Source organism: Mauremys reevesii, linkage group 6 (genome assembly GCF_016161935.1).
Source record: "Mauremys reevesii isolate NIE-2019 linkage group 6, ASM1616193v1, whole genome shotgun sequence".
In the NCBI taxonomy this organism is placed as follows: Eukaryota; Metazoa; Chordata; order Testudines; family Geoemydidae; genus Mauremys; species Mauremys reevesii.
Genome location: NC_052628.1, coordinates 114,766,863 through 114,792,153, shown reverse-complemented (window position 1 = coordinate 114,792,153; position 25,291 = coordinate 114,766,863). Strand labels below are relative to the sequence as shown.

Genomic DNA, 25,291 nt, shown 5'->3' with positions numbered 1-25,291 from the left:
CTAAGCAGGCTCCTTTGAAATCACATTGGTACCATGAATCTTAATAGACTCCCAGAATCACGTTCTTCAGCTGCAGTACTGCATCCTCTATCTTTGGTAACCAACATAGATTGATCTGCACAATTAGCATGAGTGCCATGTACCACAGAATCATCAGTATTGCACCCTGATAAGACCTCTAAGACTTTGGCTATGCCTTTTAGTTAATATACCAGTACCAATTGTTTGACTCCATTTGACATTCATTCTTAAAAATGTTCAAGAGATCAAATAACCAAACTTAACCTAATCTGTCTAAAGACAAACCAGTACAATATGAAAAGGAGATGTACATAACTATCTTCAGTGAAGTGAATTCTTGCAGCATGTTCACCTTTCACAGAAGGTATGCTTCGACGGTATGCATTTCACCTAGTAGCAGGGCCAGCTCCAGGCACCAGCTCAGCAAGCAGGTGCTTGGGGCGGTCAACGGGCAGGGGCGGCAAGTCAGGCTCTTTGGCAATTTGGCGGTGGGTCTCTCAGCCCCTCTCGGAGGGAAGGACCTGCTGCCAAATTGCCACCGAAGAAGAAAGCGGTGTGGTGGAGCTGCTACCGATCGCGGCTCTCCCCCTCTTCCTCCCCCCCACCCTCCCCTTTTCGCTGCTTGGGGCGGCAAAAACCCTGGAGCTGGCCCTGCCTAGTAATATGATTTTTACAAGTTACAAAACTGCTTAACCCACTAGTTTTTACCATTTTTGTCCTGGCTTTGTCCTGTTCTCTCCCATATTTCGTTCTGAGTACTACATTTGAAGTGCTGATGAGCCGTGAAAGTGCTCTCTAACTGTACTCTGTACAATGGTTTTCATGAGTCTTTGCTTTGACGAGTTTCCTATTTTTCTAATGCCAAAGCTGACTTCATCTTTGCAAAGTGTTGAGATGCTTGACGTGGATAAACAGAACTGTGGGACAGGCATAATGCATTCAGTTAACATAACTTCCCAACACTTATTATGCGCATAATGTCTATTGATGTAGTGTATGTTAAACCTAACATATATTGGATAACAGGCACCATTGGTCATAATATAGTTGACAAAGATACCATCTTTTTAATCCAGTGAGGCTACTTTTACATTTCCTGCCGACCTGATTATCACTTCAGAACAAGTGTCTCTTTTTCTGGATGTCGCTTCCTTTGTAGGGTGTACTGATTTCTATCAGCAAGCAGGAAACCTTCATTTAAATAAAAATTTTAATCTTGTTTTTCATATGTAGTTTTTAGTTATTTTCCTAAAAAAATGGTTTATTCTTATTGGGTAGTAACCATTAAAATAATTTGATAGGCAACTCTATGTAGCATTTACACTTAATTTGGTGGAGGTTCTGGTTGTAATAGCTTAAATAAATTGTAACATACACTTAGATTCTTAATTTTTTTACTTTTTATTACATTAGAAAATAGTGAATGACACATTTCTTATTTACCTAGATTAATTTTTCACTTGTCATGTATCAAGCTGCATTTGGACGGAAAATGGAAATCAATTAAAAATGCACAAAACCAGCATTTTAAAAATGTTTATTAGTTAAATAAAACTACCTTGAATGTGCTGGATTCATGAAGGAAAAAAGTTATCAAAACACGTTTTGCATTTAAGACTCATTAAACAAAGGAAGTATTATCTGTAGTTAGTGAACTGAACTGATTGTTTCTGGTCACTGTCCTTCAAGATGTTAGAACTAGTAGTTCCTCGAGTGCTTGCGCATGTCCATTCAACTTAGGGGTGTGCGCTCACCACATGCACTAGTGCTGTAAGCGGTTCAAGCCGCAGCAGCGTCAGGACCAGAGGAGCCACCCTCACCAGGAGCCTCCCCATAAGAAATCCAGGAACTACAAGCGGCATCCTAGCCAACAGCCTTCACAGGCCTGTCAGTCGAGCTTGACCCGCAATAAGCAGGCGGGCAATTTCTCACTTTGAGGGTATGCCCAAGGGTGACCTACTGGACTGTTCCCAAATCCTCCATCCCCTATTTTTGCCAACCACCTTTCTCCTTTCCTCCCTGCGTGGGCATCTGTAACATCGGACCGATGGATCCTCAGTACGGTGGCACGGGGTCATACCCTTCAGTTACTTTCTACTCCTCCTTTCCACTACCCCTCCCCGTCCCTCTTCAGGGACCCTTCTCTTGGAAGTTTCCTCACTCAGGAGGTAGAGGGTTTACTGCAGCTAGGTGCGGTGGAGGTCGTTTCTCCAGAGTACGAGAACAAGGGTCTATTCCAGCTACTTTTTAATCCCAAAGGCCAAGGGCGGTTTGCGACCTATCCTGGACCTGCAAGACTTGAACCGTTTCTGCCTTTGTGGTACCATGTGCACTTCTGATATGGGGCACAGTTCTGACCCCCTTGGTCTCTGTGGAACCGTCAACATCTTTTCTCTGCTCCTTATTCAGCTGCATCAAGATATAGACTAAAGTTGCCTCCTCTTAAAGAATTTTCTAGGGATGCTCAGCCATCCCATTCAGAGCACCTTCGGAGTGAAGAGTGAGAAAGATGGCCTTGTGGAAGAATTTGTGGACTTAATCTATTCAACTGATGTTGACAATGATATGGACAGTGGAAGCTGTGACTCCATTTTAATAAATCTACAATCGACTATTTCAGGGCCTTCCAGGACCACCTTAAAAGAGTGGTGGACACTTTAGCTTCCCCGAGAGGTCATGCGGAAGAAGTCTAATAAATGACAGTTCAGACACCTATATCCCAGGTTCATTTAGCCATGCCTATTGAGGGCATTCTTGAGCCTGTCATGGTCCTGTGGCAGACCACTGCATAGGTCTCAAACATCTATATTGGCAAACTGCAGGTACTGAGTAACCCCCCACCCAACCCCAAGAGGTTGAGTACTTTTTTTACCCACCTGGTCTTTGGATCTTTTGATTGTGACTGCAACTCATGAAGTCTAAGATGCCTGGACTCCCTAAATCTACACCCATACATAAGGAGGTGAAGATAGATCTTCCATGAAGGAAAGTTTACTCCTCTGTCAGTTTGCAGGTTAATATTGCCATCTATCAATCCTTGTTGGCTTGCAATGGGACAAGCTTCTACAGAGACCAAAAATGAATTTAAGATAGTGGCTACAGATGGCCAGTTGGTGGTGGACCCCATTCTGAGGATCTGTACACCAAAGTGGAGAGAACAGCATTCTCTGAAGAATTTCTACCAGTAAGTTCAGACTGTATTTGGTTGATAAACTTACCTGTCCTAAAGAAGCCAAAGATGTAATTTTGCATATGTCATGTAACTACAAGCTGCCCAATGGACTGAGGCAAACTCTGTTAGGTTTTTGGATGAACTTACATGTGAGAAATCAGTGGTTCATTGAGAACTTTTTTGTGGTATATGGAGTCCAATAATGCCCCTTTACATTGTATGGATTGAGTAGAGGTGAGAATGCTTTGCCTCAGTTGATCCTGAGGTCATACTATATTTTTCCACACAACAGTATTTAGATTTTTAAAGGGCCATGATTCATACATTTCCACTATTTAGAACCATTCCCTGCCTGGGACGTGATTGTTGTACTCCTATCTTTAATGGACCCTCTGTTTGAACCCATGATATGTTCACTATATCACCCCTTCGTTACAATAGCATTTTTGGTAGCTATTCCCTTGGCTCACAGGGTCAGTGAAATTCAGACTTTGATGGCAAGCCTTCTGTACTATGTTTTTCATAAGGACAGGGTTGCATTCAAGCCATATCCAAAATGGTTACGTATTTTCATATGAATCAATTTATATACTTACTGTTTTCCACCCCCTAAAGCTTTTAAATCTCCTGTGGAGGCTAAACTCCACACTCTAGACTTTCTTAAGGCTATGTCCTTTTATCTTGCTACAGCAAAGCTATTTAACCTATCATCCAAACTTTGTGGCTTTGGGTAAGTCTAAAGAGCAGGCTGTTTCCTCAGAGTCTAAATGAGTTAAACTACATTAAGATTTCTTGCTCATTAAATAACCGTCTTTCCCCCTCAAGTTAGGGTACGCTCTACTAGGACTTTGACATTTGTAGCTTGCTTTTGAGGGAAATCCCTATTTCTGAGTTCTGTAGTATGGCCACTTGAAGTTCAGTTCTTATATTTACCAATCCCTACTCTATTGTGTCAATTTCTATATCATAATCCCAGTTTGGAAGGACTGTCCTACAGTAGTTATTTAGATAGGAGTCCTATCACCCACCTACTTGGGAGGTAATTGCTAGTTATACACCTACAATTGGATCCCTCTGGATGATTTCTCAGAGTCTACTTCCTTTACAGTAACAAATTTTTTCAAGATGCCTTTGTTCATGTGGATCCCATGACTCTCCTTCCTTATTCATTGACATGGAGTTCTTACCTGAATTTCTGTATTGGTAAAAGAACTGAATGGTGTCTGCTTCGCCCTTAATAGCCTTGATGGGGAGGAGGGCGCAGAAGTGTGCAAGGTGCATACACAGCTCCAACAGATACTGGTGGTTAAAATATTTCAGGCTTCTGCACACCTGCAGTGGGATCCTTGTGGACAAAACATCTTGAACTCCAGTTACCATAACCTTGAAAAACCTTACTGAATTAAATTTAAATATTTTTGGAGTCCATTGTACTAAATACTAAGGTTATGTATTACTGTGGGCTGTGATTGTATGTAACCTCTCTAGGGGGGGGAATATAATGTGAACCCTGGGAAATGTTATCAGTTTCAGAGGGACTGTATTGAGCAGTGTGCCAAACAAGAATGAACTTTTGGGACAACCTGTGTCAGGTGATTTGCCTGGAGAATCTCTGCTCAAGAGAGGGGACAGCTGGGAACCAAAAGCCTAAAAGTAGGTGCCCTTGTTAGACCATGGAAAGGAATATAGGTACAGTTGCCCTCAACTGTGACAGTGACAATATGGGAAAAAAAAGTTTTGTAGTTACAGCTTCTTCCTTCAGATTACAATGTGGTAGAGTCTGGTTCCTTATTATGCAACAGGGTAGAATTAAAAGCACAAAAAATGCACTTTGCCAGCTATTCACAACAGACATCCTGAGGTTTCTGATAAGAGCTTTCTAACCTGTGTGTCACTTAGATGGAAACTGCCAACTTACAAATCACTCTTCTGAAATTTTATCTACTTGTAACACAAGATTAGATAATAAAGTGTTTCTTATTTATAGGTGCATTTGACCACACTTTCTGTATAGTCAGTTTCCTGTTTTTTTAACCAAGAATATGGGTGAGAATTTAAGTTTGTTTATATTCGTACCCACAGTTTAACTAGTTGCTTTAGTCACTAGACCCCCTCCCTACCATAATGATTTTACAATCAAGGAATATAAGCAACAGAAAAAAGGTGATGAATAAGAATAGAACACAGAGTAAATTTTTATTTATCATCTCCAACTGCCTTTCAATGTATGATTAGTTGGTTAACTTATTGTACATGACATATATGGTACACATGGACCTTGAAGAGGGACTTGGGGGAGAGGGTCCATGGCCTGTGGCTCTAAAACCACAGAAGTTTGCAGAGGAAATCGTGAGCAGATGTTGTTGTATTTTTAAGTACTTTTGATGTTTTTAATTGAGTAGATTATAGATTGAGTCTCTTTTAATATTGATAACTACTGATGATCACCTTTAATACTAGTAAAGGAAACCATCTGACTACTTTTTCAGAATTATGCATTTTGTAGTAATTGTTTTTTCTCGAATATTCTAGCTAATGGGAATGACAACAAGAAATTTAAAGGAGACAGATCTCCCTGCTCCCCTTCTCGTGTCCTTCATCTTCGTAAAATTCCAAATGATGTCACTGAAGCAGAGGTCATTTCATTAGGTCTCCCTTTTGGCAAAGTAACCAATCTCTTAATGTTAAAAGGAAAAAGCCAGGTATGTAGTTATTTGCATGAGTAAAATACAAGAGAGCGCTACTTCTATACAAGTTTACCTCTTAGATATTGCAATTTGGCTGAAATATTGTAGAGTCAATTATTATTTTATAGATTATTCAAGACTTTAGCACATGAGTTGTAAAACATTTTTAAATGATGCAATGGTATTGATCATAAAATCTGTGTCAATACCCAACATAATATGCCATTCTTTATATTATTGGAAGAGATGAAATAGAATAATCCTATTACTTACTGTTCAGCATGCTGAGTAAAGCTTTTTGTCTGTCTTGTACAAGAGTACTGATGCTGACAGCTATTCTCAGACATCCTGCTGAGGACAGAGAACTATGGTTACCTAGATTTTATTTTTTATTTAAAGAAAAACTTAAGTAAACATAAGCTTTACCCTGAATAAACAGTGAAATCTTTATTTTATTTTTTTAAATAAAGCCCAGTGTTTTAGGCATTTGTTTTGGTGTTGTCATTTGACACTAACCAGCTTCCAGTTTGTGCACCATCAGTACTGGTTAACTGAGTACATACACCTCTACTCTGATATAACGCAACCCGATATAACACAAATTCGGATACAATTCGGTAAAGCAGTGCTCCGGGCGGGTGGGGCTGCGCAATCCGGCAGATCAAAGCAAGTTCAATATAACAGTTTCACCTATAACGTGGTAAGATTTTTTTTTGGCTCCGGAGGACAGCGTTCTATCGGGGTAGAGGTGTATATTCTCATGTTTGGATGATTGGGTAGTTGGGGACGGCACCGGATTCCAGGAATGTATCAAACTCGTTACCAGGATGCTGTAGTCACTAAAGTTCAATATAACTATCCCTGCCACATGTTTGTGCTTGTAAGACAGTGGGAATATAGGTGTCCCCAACCATCAGTGTATTACTCTCTTAGTTGATGTGATGCATCCATTTTATGTCACAACCACCATGATGTGGAGCCTACAGATTTACTGAGTGGGTAAAGTAAGACTGTTTTTTCAACATACTTGATTTTACAAAGTTTAATATTATATACAAAATAACTAACAAATTCTTGCAAAATAGTGATACAGAAATGTACTTGTAGACTGCCAAAAGGCACAAGGACAGGTCCTAATGAAGTTCTGTGGTAGGTATGAAGACATTAGCATAGTGAACATACAGCATTATGTTAAGTCAAAACAAAACAAAAAACCCTAAATGTGAAATGGGCAGCAATTCTGAATTTTGGATCTAAAAAGTGATAGTGGAAATTTTATGTCTTCCATTGTGTGTTGAGAGCATTCCATATGTCATATTTTTAGTGCCTCTATGGAAACCTGATCTGGTTGTGGGCTCTATTACTGTAATACAAATTTTAAAAGGATTTGAGGTTAACTCTAAAGTAATTGCAAGTCTCAAAAGTATTTTGAAAAATATAAATCGTAAATAGTATTTTGTTTTTAAATATTGAGCAAATCACATCTGTACTCTTAGTTCACATGAGTTTTTCAGATAAGGTGTCAAGTATCAGAGGGGTAGCCGTGTTAGTCTGGATCTGTAAACGCAACAAAGAATCCTGTGGCACCTTATAGACTAACAGACGTTTTGCAGCATGAGCTTTCGTGGGTGAATACCCACTTCTTCAGATGCAAGTCTTGCATCTGAAGAAGTGGGTATTCACCCACGAAAGCTCATGCTGCAAAACGTCTGTTAGTCTATAAGGTGCCACAGGATTCTTTGTTGCGTTTTCAGATAAGGTGGATTTGGTGGAAAAATGATTTCTTCAGTCTGTTATGCAAACAAAAAAAATTGAAAATTGCAATATTTCTGTTGATTTTAGGCTTTCTTGGAAATGGCTTCCGAAGAAGCTGCTGTTACTATGGTGAACTACTACACTCCTGTTACACCTCACCTCCGCAGTCAGCCTGTTTATATTCAGTATTCCAATCACAGAGAACTGAAGACTGACAATCTGCCTAATCAGGCTGTAAGTATAATACTTCGATTTTAAAAAATGAATACAAGTGTACATTCGTGAACATTAAATTAATTAACTGCTTTCTGTCAGTGTAAAATGAGTAGTCAGCTTTGATAGGATATTACTCCATCCAATAATAAATTAGAGTGTAAGCTCTCTTAGGCAGGGGCTTGTCATCTTCCATGTCTGTACATTGCTATTGCACATTAAAAGCTCTTTATATACAAAAAGGCAATTACAGGCCAGCGAGCTTAACTTCAGGACCAGGGAAACTGGGTGAAACTGTAGTAAAGAACAAAATTTATAGACACATAGATAAAATGTTTGAAGAGTCAACACAGCTTTTGTAAAGGGAAATCATGCCTCACAAATTATTACAATTCTATGGCTGAGTCAACAAGTATGTGGACAAGATACTCCTGGGGGTATTCTGTGCCAAACAATTAAATTCTGCGCCAACATTTTTAAAATTCTGCAAATTTTGTGTTAAAATAATGCAACATAATCACACCAGTTTCAATTGTTTTGGTAAGTTGTTTAAACTACAAAACAGGAAAAAGTCACTAACTATTCAGCATTTCCTAAACACATGAAAGTTAAATTACAAATACTTGGTAACTAATACCCTGCATTCCAGTTATAATCCTGGATTTTCATTTAAATTACATTACAGAACACCGAACAGCGCGCACGCAAAAAAAAAAAGTGGAATTTCACACGAGTCATACAGTTTTGCTAATCATTGTCCTAGACCTGGGCTGGGTACTTTGAGAAGTGCTTGGTTCTGATTGTCTTGACATTTTATCGACTGCTTGGTAGTTGTTTGCCCACAAAGACTTTTTTTTTAATGGGTAAGTAAAAAATCTAACCCCATTGTGCCACTTTAGCACAGGAAAAAAGTGAGAAAACACATAGATCTTCTTAGCTGATTCCCTTAGTGTGATTTATAATGCTTTACATCACTCCAGCAATGTTGGGGCCTTCACACTTTACAGATTTAATGTTCCTGGGGGAATTGACTGAGAATGGAAACAGTTAACTAGTAATATGTCATTAACAATGTTACTATGCAGACAAGCTACTACATTTGTCTCCAGAGAATGAGATCAATTAACCAGAAACATTAACAAAATGTGGGTGTTTTTTAACAAAATCTATTTTCTTTAACTTAAAAACAATTAATTTTCAGTAACATGATACTAATTTATTTACCCTGTATACTCGTTCATTATCCAGTTCATTTATAAGCCCACCCCCCCAAAATGGATAGGTAAAAATAGCAAAAACTGTATGACCCTTTCATAAGCCGACCCTATATTTCAGAGGTTGAAAAATTTTGGCTTCCAGACCGTCAGGGTAAGCCGCTGGTGGGTCGGGACGTTTTGTTTACTTGCAGCATCTGCAGGCATGGAGCCCCTCAGCTCCCTGTGGCCGTGGTTCGCCGTTCCCAGCCAATGTGCCCCTTCCCGCAGTTCCCATTGGCTGCAAACAGTGAACCGCAGCCACAGGGAGCTGAGGGGCTCCATGCCTGCAGATGCTCCAGGTAAACAAAATGACAATGTATTAGATCAGGGATCGGCAACCTTTGGCACACGGTCTGCTAGGGTAAGCATCCTCGTGGGCCAGGCCGGTATGTTTACCTGCCACGTCCACAGGTTCGGCCGATCGCGGCTCCCTCTGGCCGCATTTCGCCGCTCCAGGCCAATGGGGACAGCGGGAAGCGGTGGCCAGCACATCCCTCGGCCCGTGCTGCTTCCCGCCATCCCCGTTGGCCTGGAGCGGCGAACTGCAGCCACTGGGAGCCGCGATCGGCCGAACCTGTGGACATGGCAGGTAAACAAACTGGCTTGGCCCACCAGGGTGCTTACCCTGGCGTAAGCCAAAGGTTTCCGATCCCGTATTAGATATTCAATTCAATGATTCCATAGAGTTTAAAATCACCAAATTTTGGTGTAGACCCATTTATAAGCCAACCCTCGCTCTTTGATGCGTCACTTTTTAACCAAAAATATTCGGCTTATGAACGAGTATGTATGGTAAGTGTGTTTTCAATTCTCAAGAAGTTAGACATTTTACTAGGAAAGCAGACTGCTACATTTCTGCCTCAGGGACAGAGCCTTCCCGCTGCATAACAAAAAGACCTATCCTCCTCCATGCCCCTCAAGCCACAATATGACGCGAGAGGGACAGAGTTTCTCTCACTTGTTGGCCAGCCCCGCCCCCTGATGGCAATCAATGTCTCCCCCGCAGGCACGCCCACCCAGTCCCCCTCCCCCAAACTGGAACAGCCTAGGCAGCCAGGAAAGAGACGCGTGTCCCTTGCCCCCAATTTCTTTTGTGTTTTTCTGCATGGAGGGCACAAAAATATGAAGGCCATAAAAATATGGAGGCCATATGAAGTATTCTGCTGTGTGCGCATTTCCTGATGTATCAATTGTTTCTATAAGGAAGACATTCCCTTCTTCTGTTGTCACACAAGCACATACAACAGGATCATTGTGGACTTTACTCCACCTATCAAGACTCAGGTTAACAATTTTACCCTCTAGACCTTTTGCACATTGGTCAATTTCTCTTTCAAACACTTTATCCAGCAATTTGCCTGCAACATCTGCTCTGTTGTGTGGACTGTATCCTGGTCTTAATGACTGAACCATGTTAATGAAGTGTGGGTTCTCAATCATACCAAAAGGAGAGTTTGTTGCATAAACAAACTGGGCATTTTTTTCATCGATTACCTCTTTTTGTAATCTGGTTCTTTATCACGAACTTATCTATGGTTGTTTCTGGATGATGGAGGTTTTTTTTTTTCATTTTTGCTACAGGTGATACATTGTGGCTATGTGACATACATGATGTGACTGAAACACTATCATTGGCAGATAACTCTGAAACTATAGAAAATGATGGTGATCTTGAAGGTGGAGAGCCTTCAGAATCCTATACGTTAAGGATGGATTCTCCTAAACAAAATAAGTCAATGCAGTTATTTAATTATTACCATACTACTCATTTAGTATTACTCATTGCATTCACTGACACTCAGTCCTACTTTAAAGGTGAAATAGTAAAAGGAAGATCTGCCTATTTCAGCTATTTATTTTTTATCACAACTGCATCTAAAGTGATAGTACCATAGAGTAACAGCTATATGTTTTGCACAAACATGAGAATTCAAGAATAGTCCAGAAGGAAGACTGGCAGTCCTTAAGAAAGAAGTATGAAATAAAAAAGTTTACCAATCTGAAGATCCTGCATGTTCAGACATGTTCTTTTCATTATCTTCAAGGCAGTTTCCTCCTGAGAAGGAACACTTCTCATGATGTTTCATTCGGGCAACCCGGCCTTGCATTTCTTTGTTGCACTGTTTGCATTTTGCACACATGCCTGTCTTACCCACAGGTAAAGGAACTTCATTAAAATATTCCAAAACTGGGTCTCTTTTTCCGGTGTGCTGCCATTATAGGTTTTCCCTTCTAGTGAGAGAATGGTATGGTAGATTTCAAATCAATGAAGGCTACACTCAGAAAGACTTAAAGACTTCTGAAATATGCTGCTCAAACAGTTTCACTTTTGTTTCTACTGCCTGTCCCTCCATGCTTACATTTATCTCCAGACTACTTCTCCTTGTCCAGATCTATTCCGCCCCCAACAATCTTCTATTCATTGAACTTTTTGAAACTTTGCACTTTCAGAGAGAGGTAAGGGATTGACTCTATGTACACAAATTTGCAGAGGGATGATAGGGTTGAGGTCTGTTTGTTTATTTAAAAACATTTTTGCTGTTAACAAGCATGTTACCTCTGGTGACACAAATCCACAGTTTGAGAACTGCAAAACTAAGCATCTCTGGTATCTTCTAAGATTAACCTAAATAATCTATACAGAAGCCCCTGGAGCCCCATAAGAATGGGTCCCTAATCCGTGAACTATTGGAACTCATTTACAAAACTTTTCTTAAACATTACATGACTATATTGTGTCATACTATAGAATTAGAATTTATAATCCCTATTCCATGATGAGATATCTTTGAGCTATAATATATCTTAATTAAAACTATCTTTAGATAGGTTTTTTCCTCAAAAAGCATTTTATCAAAAACATCTTAATTTAAATAAAAACTTTTTTTTGGTTTGTTTGGGTTTTTAAAAAAAATTTTTTTAAATCCACCCTGAAACGAAGCAATCATGGGATAAGAGCGAAGGTCCTCTCCTGGATCAGTAACTGTGTAAACGATAGGAAACAGAACATAGGAATAAATGGTCAGTGCTCACAATCAAGAGAGTTAAGTAGCAGGGTCCCCCAAGTATCTGTACTGGGACCAGTGCTGGTCAACATATTCATAAATTATCTGGGAAAAGAGATGTTCAGTGAGGTGGCAAAATTTGCAGATGATACAAAATTACTAATTAAGTCCAGAGCTGACTTTGAAAAGTTACAAAGGAATCTAATTAAACTGGATGACTGGCCAACAAAATGGCAGATGAAATTCAGTGCAAAGGAATGTACGTTGAAAAAAGTTCTTAACTGTACATACAAAAGTCTGGGGTCTATATGAACTGTTACCACTCAAGAAAGAGATCTTGTAGTCTTTGTGGATAGTTCCCTGAAAACATCCACTCAGTGTGCAGCAGTAGGAAAAAAAAGAAAAAAAAATGATGTTAAAGTTAGGAACCATTAGGAAAGAGATAATAAAATAGAAAATATAATGCCACTATATAAAGCCACAATATTCCCACACCTTGAATACTGTATGGAGTTCTGGTCACCCCATCTCAAAAAAGCTTTTTACAATTGGAAAAGGTACAGAGAAGGGCAACAAAAATGATTAGAGGTATAGAACAGCTTCCATATGAGGAAAGATTTAAAAGACTGGGGGTATGGCTACACTTGAGTTGCAGCGCTAGTGGAGGCTTTCCAGCGCTGCAACTTAATGGGTTTATTCAGCTTAGGGCTAGTCTACACTTACCAGCCTGGTCGACGCGGTGAGTTCGACTTCTCGGAGTTTGAACTATCACGTCTAATGTGGACGCGATAGTTTGAACTCCGGAAGCGCCGCGGTCGACTCCGGTACTCCACCACTGCAAACGGCGGTGGCGGAGTCGACCTTGGAGCCGCGGACTTCGATTCCGTGGCGTCTGGACGGGTGAGTAGTTCGAACTAGGGTACTTCGAATTCAGCTACGCTATTCACGTAGCTGAATTTGCGTACCCTAGTTCGACCCCGCTTCTTAGTGTGGACCAGCCCTTAGAAAAGAGACAACTAAGGGAAGAGATGATAGAAGTCTATAAAATCATGGATGGGATGGAGAGAGTGAATAGAGAAATGTTATTTTACCCCTTTCACCTAACACAAGAACTAGGGATCACTTGATGAAATTAATAGGCGGCAGGTTTAAAACAAGCAAAAGGAAGTACTTCACACAACACACAGTCAACCTGTGGAATTCGTTGTCATGGGATGTTGTGAAGGCCAAAAATAGAACTGGGTTAAAAAAGAATTAGATAGTTCCTGGAAGATAGGTTCATCAATGGTTGGATCACTTGAAATTGCTCTGTGCTGTTCATTCCCTCTGAAGCATCTGACACTGGCCACTGTTAGAAGATAGGTTAATAGTTTACTATGGGGCTGACAAATTCTGCAGTGGCTTCTCACGCTGAGTTGGGTAGTGTCAGAGGCTGCTGTAACAGCAGTTTACCCTGCTTGTATAGAGGAGCCAGCAGAAAAGGCGATGGCTAGCTCTGTCAGCTAATTGTGTGCTAGTTTTTCCCAGTCTGAGAAAAGAAGCTGTAAACTGTACATGGGAACCTTTGAAATGTTTCAGGGCAGGCTTCTCCTGTACTATTCTTTTACAGCTCCTCAGCAAACAATTCTTTAACTCTAGCATTTTTTCCAAAGGATCTCATGAAGCTCTCCAATGTAGGAATAGAGTCTCTTGCCAAGACATTCACCGCCCTTGAACTTATCTTTTTACATAAAGACCCGATAGACTGTGGCTGCTCTCTTTGAAAGACTTTAGTATGGCCTTTCAGATACCTGTCTCCGCTTTCTCCCTGCCTGGATAGGCTATCACAGTGAGTCAATGTAGAATGACAGGATCAAATCAATCCCATGTAAATGCTCCCATGCAGCTTTCTGTATTTGATACATTAATGTGTGCCATGAACTTCACCACCAAACTGGTGACCACAGATCAGGTAGCAGCTTTGTTTAAAAACCTGGAAAAATGACCAGGTAAAAACTCCTCCGCTCTAATTTTCTTGTGTTCATTTTGGAAGAACTTTTGATACAGCAGCTTTGAGAGGGAAAAGAGGGCAAAATAGTTCTCCAGGAGGGAGGCGTCTGGAGACTTCATTAGATGTTTGGCAGTGTGACCGGGGAATAGATTTCTGTTCTGGGACAATGTAAGGGATAGACCAGTTAGGAGATTCATCTGCTCTCTGAGCCTCTCTGTGATGGACTTTCAGATCAGTATTAGGGATTAATATCTCTATTTCTGGGACCTTTGCACTCATACAGTGGCAAAGTGAAGGGTTCTGGAGACTTCATTAGATGTTTGGCAGTGTGGTAAGGGATAGACCAGTTAGGAGATTCATCTGCTCTCTGAGCCTCTCTGTGATGGACTTTCAGATCAGTATTAGGGATTAATATCTCTATTTCTGGGACCTTTGCACTCATACAGTGGCAAAGTGAAGGGTTCTGGAGACTTTCAGGGACCGATGCTCTTGCACAAATTAAACCTTGCAAAGGGAGAGGGTTCTACCTTTGCCTGTGTCCTCCAGCTCCCTTAATCACCAAGGCATGCCTCAAGAGATCATTCGCCTATCTAGTATATTGGGGTTGTCTAGCAATTTACAGCATGAAATCCAATTCTGCAAGCTTTAATGTATTAACTTGTTACCAAAGGACAGCCATTTGAAGACAATGCAGCTTAAACAGCTCAGCAGATGTGAGGGTGTGGGTTCTGCATAGAGCTATTTGATGTTTTCCTTGCCAGCCCTGGATTCTGGTGACTTTATGACATAGGCCTATTAAATATTTACCTTCACATCAAAATTAGATCTTATTACACATTCCTACCATTCTTCTACTAGGGCAGATGCTAGGTACTCAGGTCCCTCTGTCTTAGCCTCATCACAGCAATGAAAGAACTTGCAAAAGGTGTGATAGTTCATGGCTTCCCTAAAATCTAAAGTGGCACGTGACTTTTTAAATGGCATACTATTAATATTATAAATTTTCAGTTGACACTCTAGGCAACAGCACAGGTGATAGATTCTTTTAGCAGGCATAGTTTTTTCAAACCATACTACTTTTCTCCTTCTGTGTGAGAATATGAGGACCTAGAGCTGGTCTTGAACTAAGAAGTTGAATGTATACATCTTAACATCATATGGAGGAAGATGGGAATGGAGTTGCATGCTCACCCACAGGCCTCAGTTCCGCTGAATTTCAAGTTGCCACCATGGTAAGCATATGAGATAATCAGAGAAAAAATGGACAACAGAGGATTGCAAGGCAATCTCAGAGCCTTGCATCTGATTCTAATCAAGATTATGAAGCTGCCCTCATGATGCCCTGAGCATAATTAGGCAACCAGAAACTCCAGTCATTGTGGAATAACTATCTTCCAGATTCCTTATATTTTTTAAAGCAACTTTTATTTTTTACTTCAGATGCTCATTGCCTCTTTCTCACAATTCTGTTAATTGTGCTGTTAATATTAACAATTTTGGAAGTCATAATTCAGGAACTTTCTCCCAGGATATTGGTCTAAGGATTAATAACTCCCTAATTGTCATCTCCATTGTGGACTCATAGACTTTCTAGCAGAAAATAAGAATCAGATTCTCCATGTTGAGTACTCCATTGATAAAAGTAAAAATACCAAAACTGCCTGTGTCAAGGAGTTATTGAAGCTTGGTTTACGTGGAAAGCACAGTATCTTTAGAAGCATTGGGATCAAAGATATTAATCTTTTAATTCATATGCTTGTGCATTCTGGAGCACAGCATGTTGAAGAATTTTCTTGTGTTCTTGTATACCTATTTAGCAGAAAATCTACAGTTGTATGAAAGTAAACAGATCGGTAGCAGTACATGTCTGTGAGACTTTCGTATGATTCCTGCGTGGCATCTAGAGACAGCTGGTTGTGCTGTGTATTCATGATGATCAAGGTGAAAATTGAAAAGCGTATTGTGTGGCACACTTACAGTTCAGTATCAGAATTAAAAATTTTCATTTACACCAGTGGTTCTCTCATTGTCATACTGGCGATTGCTTCTGTGGCACATTCTCTTATGGACCATGTTTTGTTGTAGAGTCTTTCTCAGTCCCAATTCCACCCTTTTTCTGTGGCAAATATGATGCCTGGTCAGATGACAGTAATATTTGCAACAGAATTAGGAGATGAGATGACAAACTCACTTCATTGTGGTGGATAAGACACTTGGTTTATTCTTTTCTTCTCTCCTCTTGTCTCTTCGTCTCATTTTGTATTTGTTCTGTTTTTTCCCCTGTCCAGGGATGTAGGTCTTGGCATTTTAGTTCAGATTCTCTCTTCACTGCCTGTAGCTGTCATATAGCCTTGGTAAAGCTCCCTCTGCTGTAGACTCACCAGGCTGCTATGTTTGTGACCACCACAGTGGGGCACTTTAAACTGTGTGTTCTTAAGCTTCCGTTGCTCTTAAGCTTCCGTTGGTCTGAGTCGGTTGCAGTACTCCCTCTTTCCTTGGTCTTTCTGGCACGCTTTCTAGGCACAGGCTTTCTGTTATCCTTCACAGGAATGAGACCTGACAGACAGCTGCTCTAGGTCCCCCAGGACTAGTGCGGACCCCCCTCTTCCCCAGTACCTTAAGCACACGCTTTCCCGGCATTCAGATGTTGTGAGAGCTCTGGGTTTACAGTTCACTTCTTCAAGGTCACACAGACCAATCACACTTTACTCTAGTTATTTCCTCAGCTGGTCCTGCGGTTCAAAAGACCCTTTGCTATGAAAGCATGCCCCTCTCTCTTCTGCCCAAGCTTGTGTGTGTGGGAACAGTAAGAGTGGATGTTAAATTTTGAGTTCTCCCTGAGCCTCTCAAGATCTGTGGCTTTTAAGACTCAAAATTAACACCTCACTTTTGTTCCCCTGTGTGGGGATTTTCCACTTTCCAGGCCCAGACCCCTAAGACAGATTGGCTTATACAACACCCATAACAGGCTCTGATCTGGGCCAGATACTCCCCCTTCCCGCCATGCAATGGATTCCAAGTGAACATATTGCCCTGTTGACCCTCTCACCAGAAGATCTTTGCAGGACAAGAACACAGTAGAGCTGCTAGGAAAGGGAGAACCAGATCTCTTCAGACAGAACCTGCTTCCAAAAAATCCTAGGTCTTCTCAAGGGCCAACCGTTTTAGAGACCTCATGTCACCGTCTCACCTGCATGTAAATGAGCTGACAAATTGTTTCAGTGAAAAATTCGAAATTTTTGTTTACACACCACCTTCCTAACTTTTTGGTGGTTGATGCTCTCAACAAGCACAGCAGATATCATTCCAAGGCAACATTTTATGATGGAGGACCAAGAATGCCCAGATGTCTTTGATTACAAGAGCTACTCTTTCACGATGCTACAGTACAAGATTGCAAATTACCAAGCTTTAATGATAAAATGTAATCACATCAACTACAGCAAATGTAATTTATTGAATATCTGTACACTTGGAACATCAAAAACCGACCAGTGGAACGCGATCATCACTAAGGATCAGCTCCTAACAAGGACCTTGTTACAGGCTTTGCTGGATGCAGCTGATATTGCAGCTTGCTCTGTTTCTATAGCGATTGCCATGCATCAGGGGTCTTGGCTACTGTTCAGACCACTGTAGAGGACGTTCCCTTTGACATATGTAAGCTCTTCAGTGAGTCTACTGATTAATCCTTGGTATACCCTCAAGGGTTCAAGGTCCACACTGCTCACTTGGGATCTACACACCTGTGCAAAAGAGTTAGCAGGTCACAGATGGCTCAGAGATCCTGACCAGTCTAATTCCGTACCTTCCATCGATCTACTGAGCTACCCAAGAAGAGATCTAAATATCAGAAAAGTAATCTGTCTTCTGTATTGATCACTACTACCCAGCTTTCCTCTGCTGATCATCAATTTTGATGTTTTTGGTTGAGGATCTGGAACAACCCCAACTTCAGATTCTATCAGATCTCAAGCTACTTTCATGGCACTGTTAAAAACACGTAGCGTTGCAGAAATTTGCAGAGCTGCCATTTAGGCTTCCATTCATACGGTCTCCAAACATTATACACCTCTACCTGATGTAACATGGGTTCGCATATAGCGCGGTAACCCCGGGGCTCTGGCAGCAGTGCTCGGGTGGCGCTTTAAAGGGCCCAGGGCTCTGGCTGCTGCGGGGAGCCCCAGGCCCTTTAAATCACCGCTGGAGCCCTGCCACCGCTACCCCGGAGCTGCAGCAGCGGGGCTTGGCCAGCAGTTTAAAGGGCCCAGGCTCCCTGAAGCGGCCAGAGCCCGGAGCTGTTTAAATCACCGCTGGAGCCCTGCCGCCGCTACCCTGATATAATGGGGTTTCACCTATAACGCAGTAGGGATTTTTGGCTCTTGAGGACCGCGTTCTATCGGGGTAGAGGTGTACTTTAGTGTACGCCTCTAGAGCAAATGTGCCTCTCAGCACTGCAGTTCTGCCATCAGTCTTAGAATCTTCTCGGACACTTCTGCCTTCTTCAGGAAATACTGCTTGGGAGTCACCTGGAGTGGCACACCCAAAGGGACACGATTTGAAAAAGGAGAGATTGTTTATCTTGTACAGTAACTGGAGTTCTTTGAGATGTTTGACCCTATGGGTGCTGCTCCACTACCTGCTTTCCATTCCCTCTGTTTTGGAGTAGGACCTGAGGTGTGATTCATCCACATGTCTGTCTATCTCCTCAGTCTGGGGTATGAGGATGCCTAGAGCACATGAATGGGCCAAAAAGGCACCGCTGCCAAAAATCTGCTATCAAAGGTGCATGGGATAAATGTGCACCTGAAGTAAAGTGCCATAGGGACAAATACCTTGAACTCCACTTACTGTATGACGTAAGTAACCTCGCCTTTCCCATATCGCTATTAAATGCACAGTCTTTTATATCCCACCTCACTACTGACAGTACCCATGGCAAGAAAACCCCAGTGTCCTTCTATGACACAACATACACAACTCTGTGTTGAAATGATGCAGACTGAGAACCTGTAGGTACAGATACATCTCTTTCCTTTGACAACACACATGGCGGGGACTCAGACCCAGATTTCTTCATAGCACAGTCACAGCTCTGTAATGTGCTTTAAACAAATTCCCAGGCCTCTTCATCTCACAATCACAGCTCTTCCAAGCTGTTCCAACTTACTCCTCCACCATTTAACATGCTCACCTAACACAGTGAATGCAGCTGGAGTACATGCAGATAATTTCCAGTAGCTGTTCCCAGCTTTTAAGATTGTGTTAGATTAAGATTGTTAAAATTGTGTGGACGTTTACCTTAATTCTGTATTTCCTGGTTTTCAGATGTTTGAATTTTGCCAAACTTGCCCACTATCACTGGGCATCCTTAACTCTGCATTAATGAACCTTTTTGCCATTTAATTTTTCTGCACTCATGTTTCTTATCTCTTGCCTTTGAATGTCAATTTAGAGGATCTGGTAGAGGGGTTGGTAGTAACTAGTTCTGCTTATGCCTGCATTCACAGTTCATAGTATCAGTGTCCCAGGATGAGGCTTTTAAGGGAATTGTTGCTCAGCTTCGCCCTGTGCTGGGCTTAGCTCACATTTCCGGGTCTTAGAAGTCACATGGTAGAAAGTTGAGAGTAGGTCTGGTGGGATATAAAGGGCAAACTGAGGTTAGGAAGAAGTGGGGCTCTCCTTAGCCTCCAAGCAGACAGCCTGAGTATGCAACCCTGCAGAGAGCAGGCTGAGAGGTCTGGAAGTCAGTATGGTGGAGGAAGGCTCCAGTAGAAGGGAGTAGAAAGGCAGATGACCTGGGAAGCCAAGAGGGAGTAGATACACTCCTGTAGGAGACTCCAGGTCAGGAGAAAGGGCGTGAGTTTTATTTTTCAAAAAGTTCAAACTATAAATCAATTCCTGAAGAATAGGGATTGAAATCCTGTTGGAAGTGATTTTGATGCCGTGGCTGGTGAGTTGGCCCACTGGCTTGCAGTCTGCTTAAAGTTGCCTCACAGAGCGTGTTGCAGCATACCTCAGGAACGTGAAAGGGTACAGAATAGCAGGCTGAGGCCAGGTATATCCAAAGTACATGTGATTGTGAATAGAACACATGTTTCTAATCAAACCTAAAGCAATCTGGCTGACAGTTCTGTCTTCAGAAGACTTACTTCCCCTCCGTATGTGAGAAGTTAATAAAGGGAAAAACAAACACCACATCAAGTAAGCATTTTAATTAACAATCAAAATACATAATTTTATACAGTTTTAGATTTGTGTTTGCACGATGCATGATTTTTGCAAAATACACCATTATAATAAAATGCAGTGGGGGGAGTCCCACTGCTCAACAGTAGACCAGTTCTATCCTTTATTGGTTCTGAATGGTAGCGGTAACATAGTATATTCATAAAAAGCTTTTATTTAGTGCTTCTCATCCATAGATCTCAAATAGCTTTACAAAGGAAGGTAAGTATCCTTATTACCATTTTACAGATAGTGGAACTAAGGCAGAGAGGTAAAATGAGTTGGTCATACAGCAGGTGAGTGGTAGTGCAGTGAGTCCCAGTCCAGTGCACTATTTGCTTGTTGGGACAGGACTGACACAGCTTGGCTTCTGTGGTGTGTTGAAAGTCTTATCCTAGGTCTTTGGAACTTTCCGCTCATTTAAAAATAGAGTTGTAAAAACGAGGCTTTATTAGTCCAACACATCATCATAAATAAAGTGAGGAACACAATGAATATTGAAGGTAGTCTGCCATTTTTTTTGTTGCTGCAGATTGTGTGTGCAAGTACTGTATGGTGTTCTTCCTCCAAATAACTTGACTGTACTCCTTACCTAAAGTTACATATTGGAGTCCTGTGTGAATATTTTCTAAAGACAAGTACAGTATAAGTCTCTAGAACTTAAACTGATAAACAATATTTTTATGTACTTTATTTGTGTGAGAATTGTTTATGTACATTAACTCTTGTCTTCCTCCTCTTTCTCAGAGAACCCAAGCTGCGTTGCAAGCAGTGAATGCTGTGCAGTCTGGAGCCCTAGCCCTTACAGGTGCTCCTGCTACTGAGGGTGGACTCCTTCCAGGTCAAAGTTCTGTTCTCCGAATTATTGTTGAAAACCTTTTCTACCCTGTCACTTTGGAAGTGCTGTATCAGGTAACCAGGTGTGGGGAGAGGAAACAAATGGTTATTAAATATCTATAATTCTAGTGTAAATCCAGTAATGCTTTGTCCCAGCATTGTACTTTGGGTGTTTAACTTGTATGAGGATTGCCACTTCAAGACGACCTGTAGTCAGTTATTATAGAAACATGTTTGAATGGATTTAATTGAAAATGGCAAATTTATTCTTACTAGTGACACTCTTCCGTGCCTTCTTTTGATCCTCCTGCTTCTTTGGATACGGACTTCTAAACAGCATATTGAGGAAGAAACAGCAAAACTGGAATACTTTATTGTTACTTTTTCTGCCAATTTTTTGATAGTTCATACCTGGGTATACAGTTTTCCTAAGACTTTATGTAAATATTCGGTGTCATCATTTTTTCGACTGTCAGACTGACATAATTTTATTTTAGTTGTAATATTTACCTATAAATAACCTAATTTATATGATTTGAAGGAAGTGTATGTTCTAGAAACTGTATACTTAGCCCCTGGGTAAGGGGAAGTGCTTTATCAGCAGCAACCCCCTGGTTAATGTTAAGATGCATGATGAAAAGACTAATAGAGATTCCTGTTCTGTCCTTTACCAAAGAGATGATGGCTGTAGTGTAGGAACCGTAAGCTTGGGAGGCCTAAAAACTAGGCAAGTGGTTAGGGTGATCAGTCATAGGTAAGGCTATGTGTTTTTTACTAAAAGTATTTGTAACTGTCACTGACAGATCACGGGCCCTAAACAAAAATTCATGGCCCGTGACCTGTCCATGACTGGTACTAAAAATACCTGCCCCGACTAAAACTTGGGGTGGGGGGGCCTGGGGCCTGTGGGCAATCTTGGGAAGGTGGCCCGGGACCACAGCTGGTACTGGGGGAGAAAAGGGGATGTGGCTGGGCTGGCAGGGGCTTCCTACCTGGCTCCATGTAATTAGAGCTCCTATGCGGCGGGGGCAGGGGCTTTGCTCCTCCTGCCACAAGCACCAGCTGCCGCAGCTCCCATTGACAGGAAACTGCAGCCAATGGGAGCTGCGGGGGTGGGGCCTGCAGGCAGCATGGAGACCCTCCACTGCCTAAGAGCTCCACGGAGCCATGCCAGTGCGAGCTGGGGAGGGCCCCCCCCCCCCTCCCAGGTACACACCACCACCCCTTCCTTGAATTCCTCAACTCCCTGCCCACAGCCCTGAGCTCCCTCCCACAAACCCAAACTGCTGCTGCTGCTGACCCAGGGGCTGCCCAGCTCAGGCAGCCCCTGAGCCAGCACCAGACACTGCAGAAGTCACAGAAAGTCACGGAATCTGACTTCTGTGATATGACAGATTCACAGCTTTAGCCATAGGTTTGTGGTTGACCATATTGACAGTGGATGGGGATACATTCAGCCCTTCCTTTTCATTCTAATGTTTAAAAGACTAGTCCATGTTCTTGCCTCCATTCTTGATTACTTTAACCACCTATACATCGTTACCCATATTGCTGACCCCCAGTTGGTCCAGACATCAGCAGCCATGTTATTTTCCTCATCTGTTGACCAGATCATTGTTCTTCCTTCTAACTAGCTCTGTGGGTTTCTTCACATCCAATGTATATGTTTAAATTTACTGTCCATGCCCTGCACAACTGTGCTCACACTTGGATCTAGTGTTTTGTTGCGTTCCTCCTTGCTGTTCATGTTCTTCCAACAACATTCCCTTTCTTTCTTCCACTCCCTTTTCTGCTGTCTCGCATGCAGTGTCGTATGCATGGATATTCTCCAATTCCAATGTGTTCCCCACATTCTTCTTATTCAGATCCTTTATTTTTTTATTTTTTTTGGTTACTGTAGCACCAAGGAGGACCAGTCAGCAACCAGGACCCCATTATACTAAGCTCTGTACAAACACAGAACAAAAAGATGGTCCCTGCCCCGAGGAGCTTACAACATAAGTATAAGACAAGAGATGACAGAGTGAAGTGGAGAGAGGGGAAAACTTGTGTTCAGTTTCTCCTTCTACTGAGTCTTTCACTGGATCTTCTGTCTTTCTGTGTAAGCTATCTGAGGCAGGGATATCGTCTTGTACACACTGATTACTCTTGACAAATTATGTAGCATTTTGAGCTTCAGATCTCATGGACAGTTACTTTTGTGGTTTCAAAAAAAAACATGGCTACATGAGATGTTTAGAAGAGATCTTCAGTTACTGAACCCATAGAATTCATCCAGCTTTGCACCTAGTACTTCAAGCTGTCATAGAATCATAGAAGATTAAGGTTGGAAGAGACCTCTCCCCCAGCTTAGTGTCATCTGCGAACTTGCTGAGGGTGCAGTCCATCCCATCATCCTCAAAGACGGCTTGTGAATCCCTGCTCTCAACTGCTTTGTGAAACTCCACTTCTCAAACCAAAACTCCCATGTATTCCAGCATCTCTGGAGGTCTAGAACAAAGGCCCTTTCTCTTGATGCCAGTTCTGAGCAAGATCTGTGGCATATAGCTTGACAAACAGTGACTCTTGCTCTTGGAGAGAATTAACTTTTCTTTTTTTTTGGCGGATGGGGAGGAAGTTAGTGTCCAGTAGAAAATATATTTTATGAACTTGCCCCCAGAACATGTATTCTGATAGAACTGAGAAGTATTTATTTAATTTCTAATATAAAATATTATTGAAAAACAGTATCTCAAGAGCTAAAATTGTGTACTGTAGCTGAATTATTAATTATTATTATTATTATTTTTATTATTTAAGATTTTCTCCAAGTTTGGAACTGTCTTGAAGATTATCACCTTCACAAAGAACAATCAGTTTCAGGCCTTGCTTCAGTATGCTGATCCAATGAATGCACATTATGCCAAAATGGTAAGCATAAAGGTCTACATCTGACCTATTTAGTCAATATAAAATAAATTACAAAAACATTCTTTACATGTAAATGGTTTTGCTATGAGCTGCACCAGTGTTAGGGTTTCTTGACGCTCTAGTAGTAATTAAATTCTCTTGCTGCTCAAAGTAGCTTTGGTGTTTTGTAATTATAGAGAATGATTTGATGAACCTTAGTACTTTTACTACTAATTATGCATTACTGGTCTTGAATAATTCCACCTGTCTACCTGGTTGCAGGTTAAGGCTAGTACAGTAACTCCTCGCTTAACGCTGTAGTTTTTTTCTTGAAAAAATGTGACTTTAAGCGAATTGTGAAGCTTGGTTTGAGGTGGTGAAGTTAGAGGGTGGGATATTTCCCAGGGAATGCCTTACTGCTAAATGATGAACTAGCATTCGGCTGAGCCCGTAAGGGTTAACACATTGTTAATGTAGCCTCACACTCTACAAGGCAGCATGAATGGAGGGAGGGGAGACAGCACGGCAGACAGAAACACGCACCCTGTGTGTAGGAGAGAGGGAGAGGTACACATTGCCCCTTTTAAGTATGCTGACCCCACTCTAAGTACATTGCCTTAAAAAAAAAAAATAAAAAAAAATCAGGAAGTTGCTGCAGCCAGAAAGCTCTCTCCGTCTTGAGCCCTGTCCTGTCCCCATCCTGCCCTATATGGAGACAGGGTAAGCAGGAGGCAGGAGTAGGGGGGAGGGGGACACCCTGACATTAGCCCCCTGTCCCCCCACCCCCTGCACAGCAAGCAAGGAGGCTCCCGGGAGCAGCTCCAAGGCAGAGGGCAGGAGCAGCAGAGGGCAGTGGGGAGAGAGACAGATGAACTGCCGGCAACTGGTAGCCTGCTGGGTGGCTGTTGCACAGGGAACTTAGGGGAGTGGGGAGCTGATGTGGGGGCTGCGGGTCCACCTTGGTTCCAAGTCCCCACGAGCTAGCTGCAACGGGCTGCTCTTCCGTCAAGCAGTGGAGAAAGCAGGTGACTGCTAAACAACGTTATAAGGGAGCATTACACAACTTTAAACGAGCATGTTCCCTAATTGATCAGCAATGTAACAACGAAACAAGATTAACCAGGATGACTTTAAGTGAGGAGTTACTGTACACTGCTAGTATTCCTTCTAATTACAGGAAATAGATACTGGTGGTGGGGCAATTTAAATTTTTCACTTGCTATCTCGGGTTTAAAAAG

General features: G+C 41.7%; 1 protein-coding gene across 6 annotated transcripts in view; it reads left to right on the top strand.

The window, feature by feature from the left end:
- PTBP3 (polypyrimidine tract binding protein 3) overlaps nt 1–25,291 on the top strand; it is a 160,292-nt gene that overhangs the window by 105,214 nt on the left and 29,787 nt on the right. For all 6 annotated transcript variants that reach the window (XM_039543057.1, XM_039543059.1, XM_039543058.1 and 3 more), the window contains 4 exons: nt 5,726–5,895; nt 7,723–7,869; nt 21,075–21,239; nt 23,964–24,074. In XM_039543057.1, the coding sequence (XP_039398991.1) occupies nt 5,726–5,895; nt 7,723–7,869; nt 21,075–21,239; nt 23,964–24,074 (593 nt within the window). The remainder of the gene's footprint in view (nt 1–5,725; nt 5,896–7,722; nt 7,870–21,074; nt 21,240–23,963; nt 24,075–25,291) is intronic.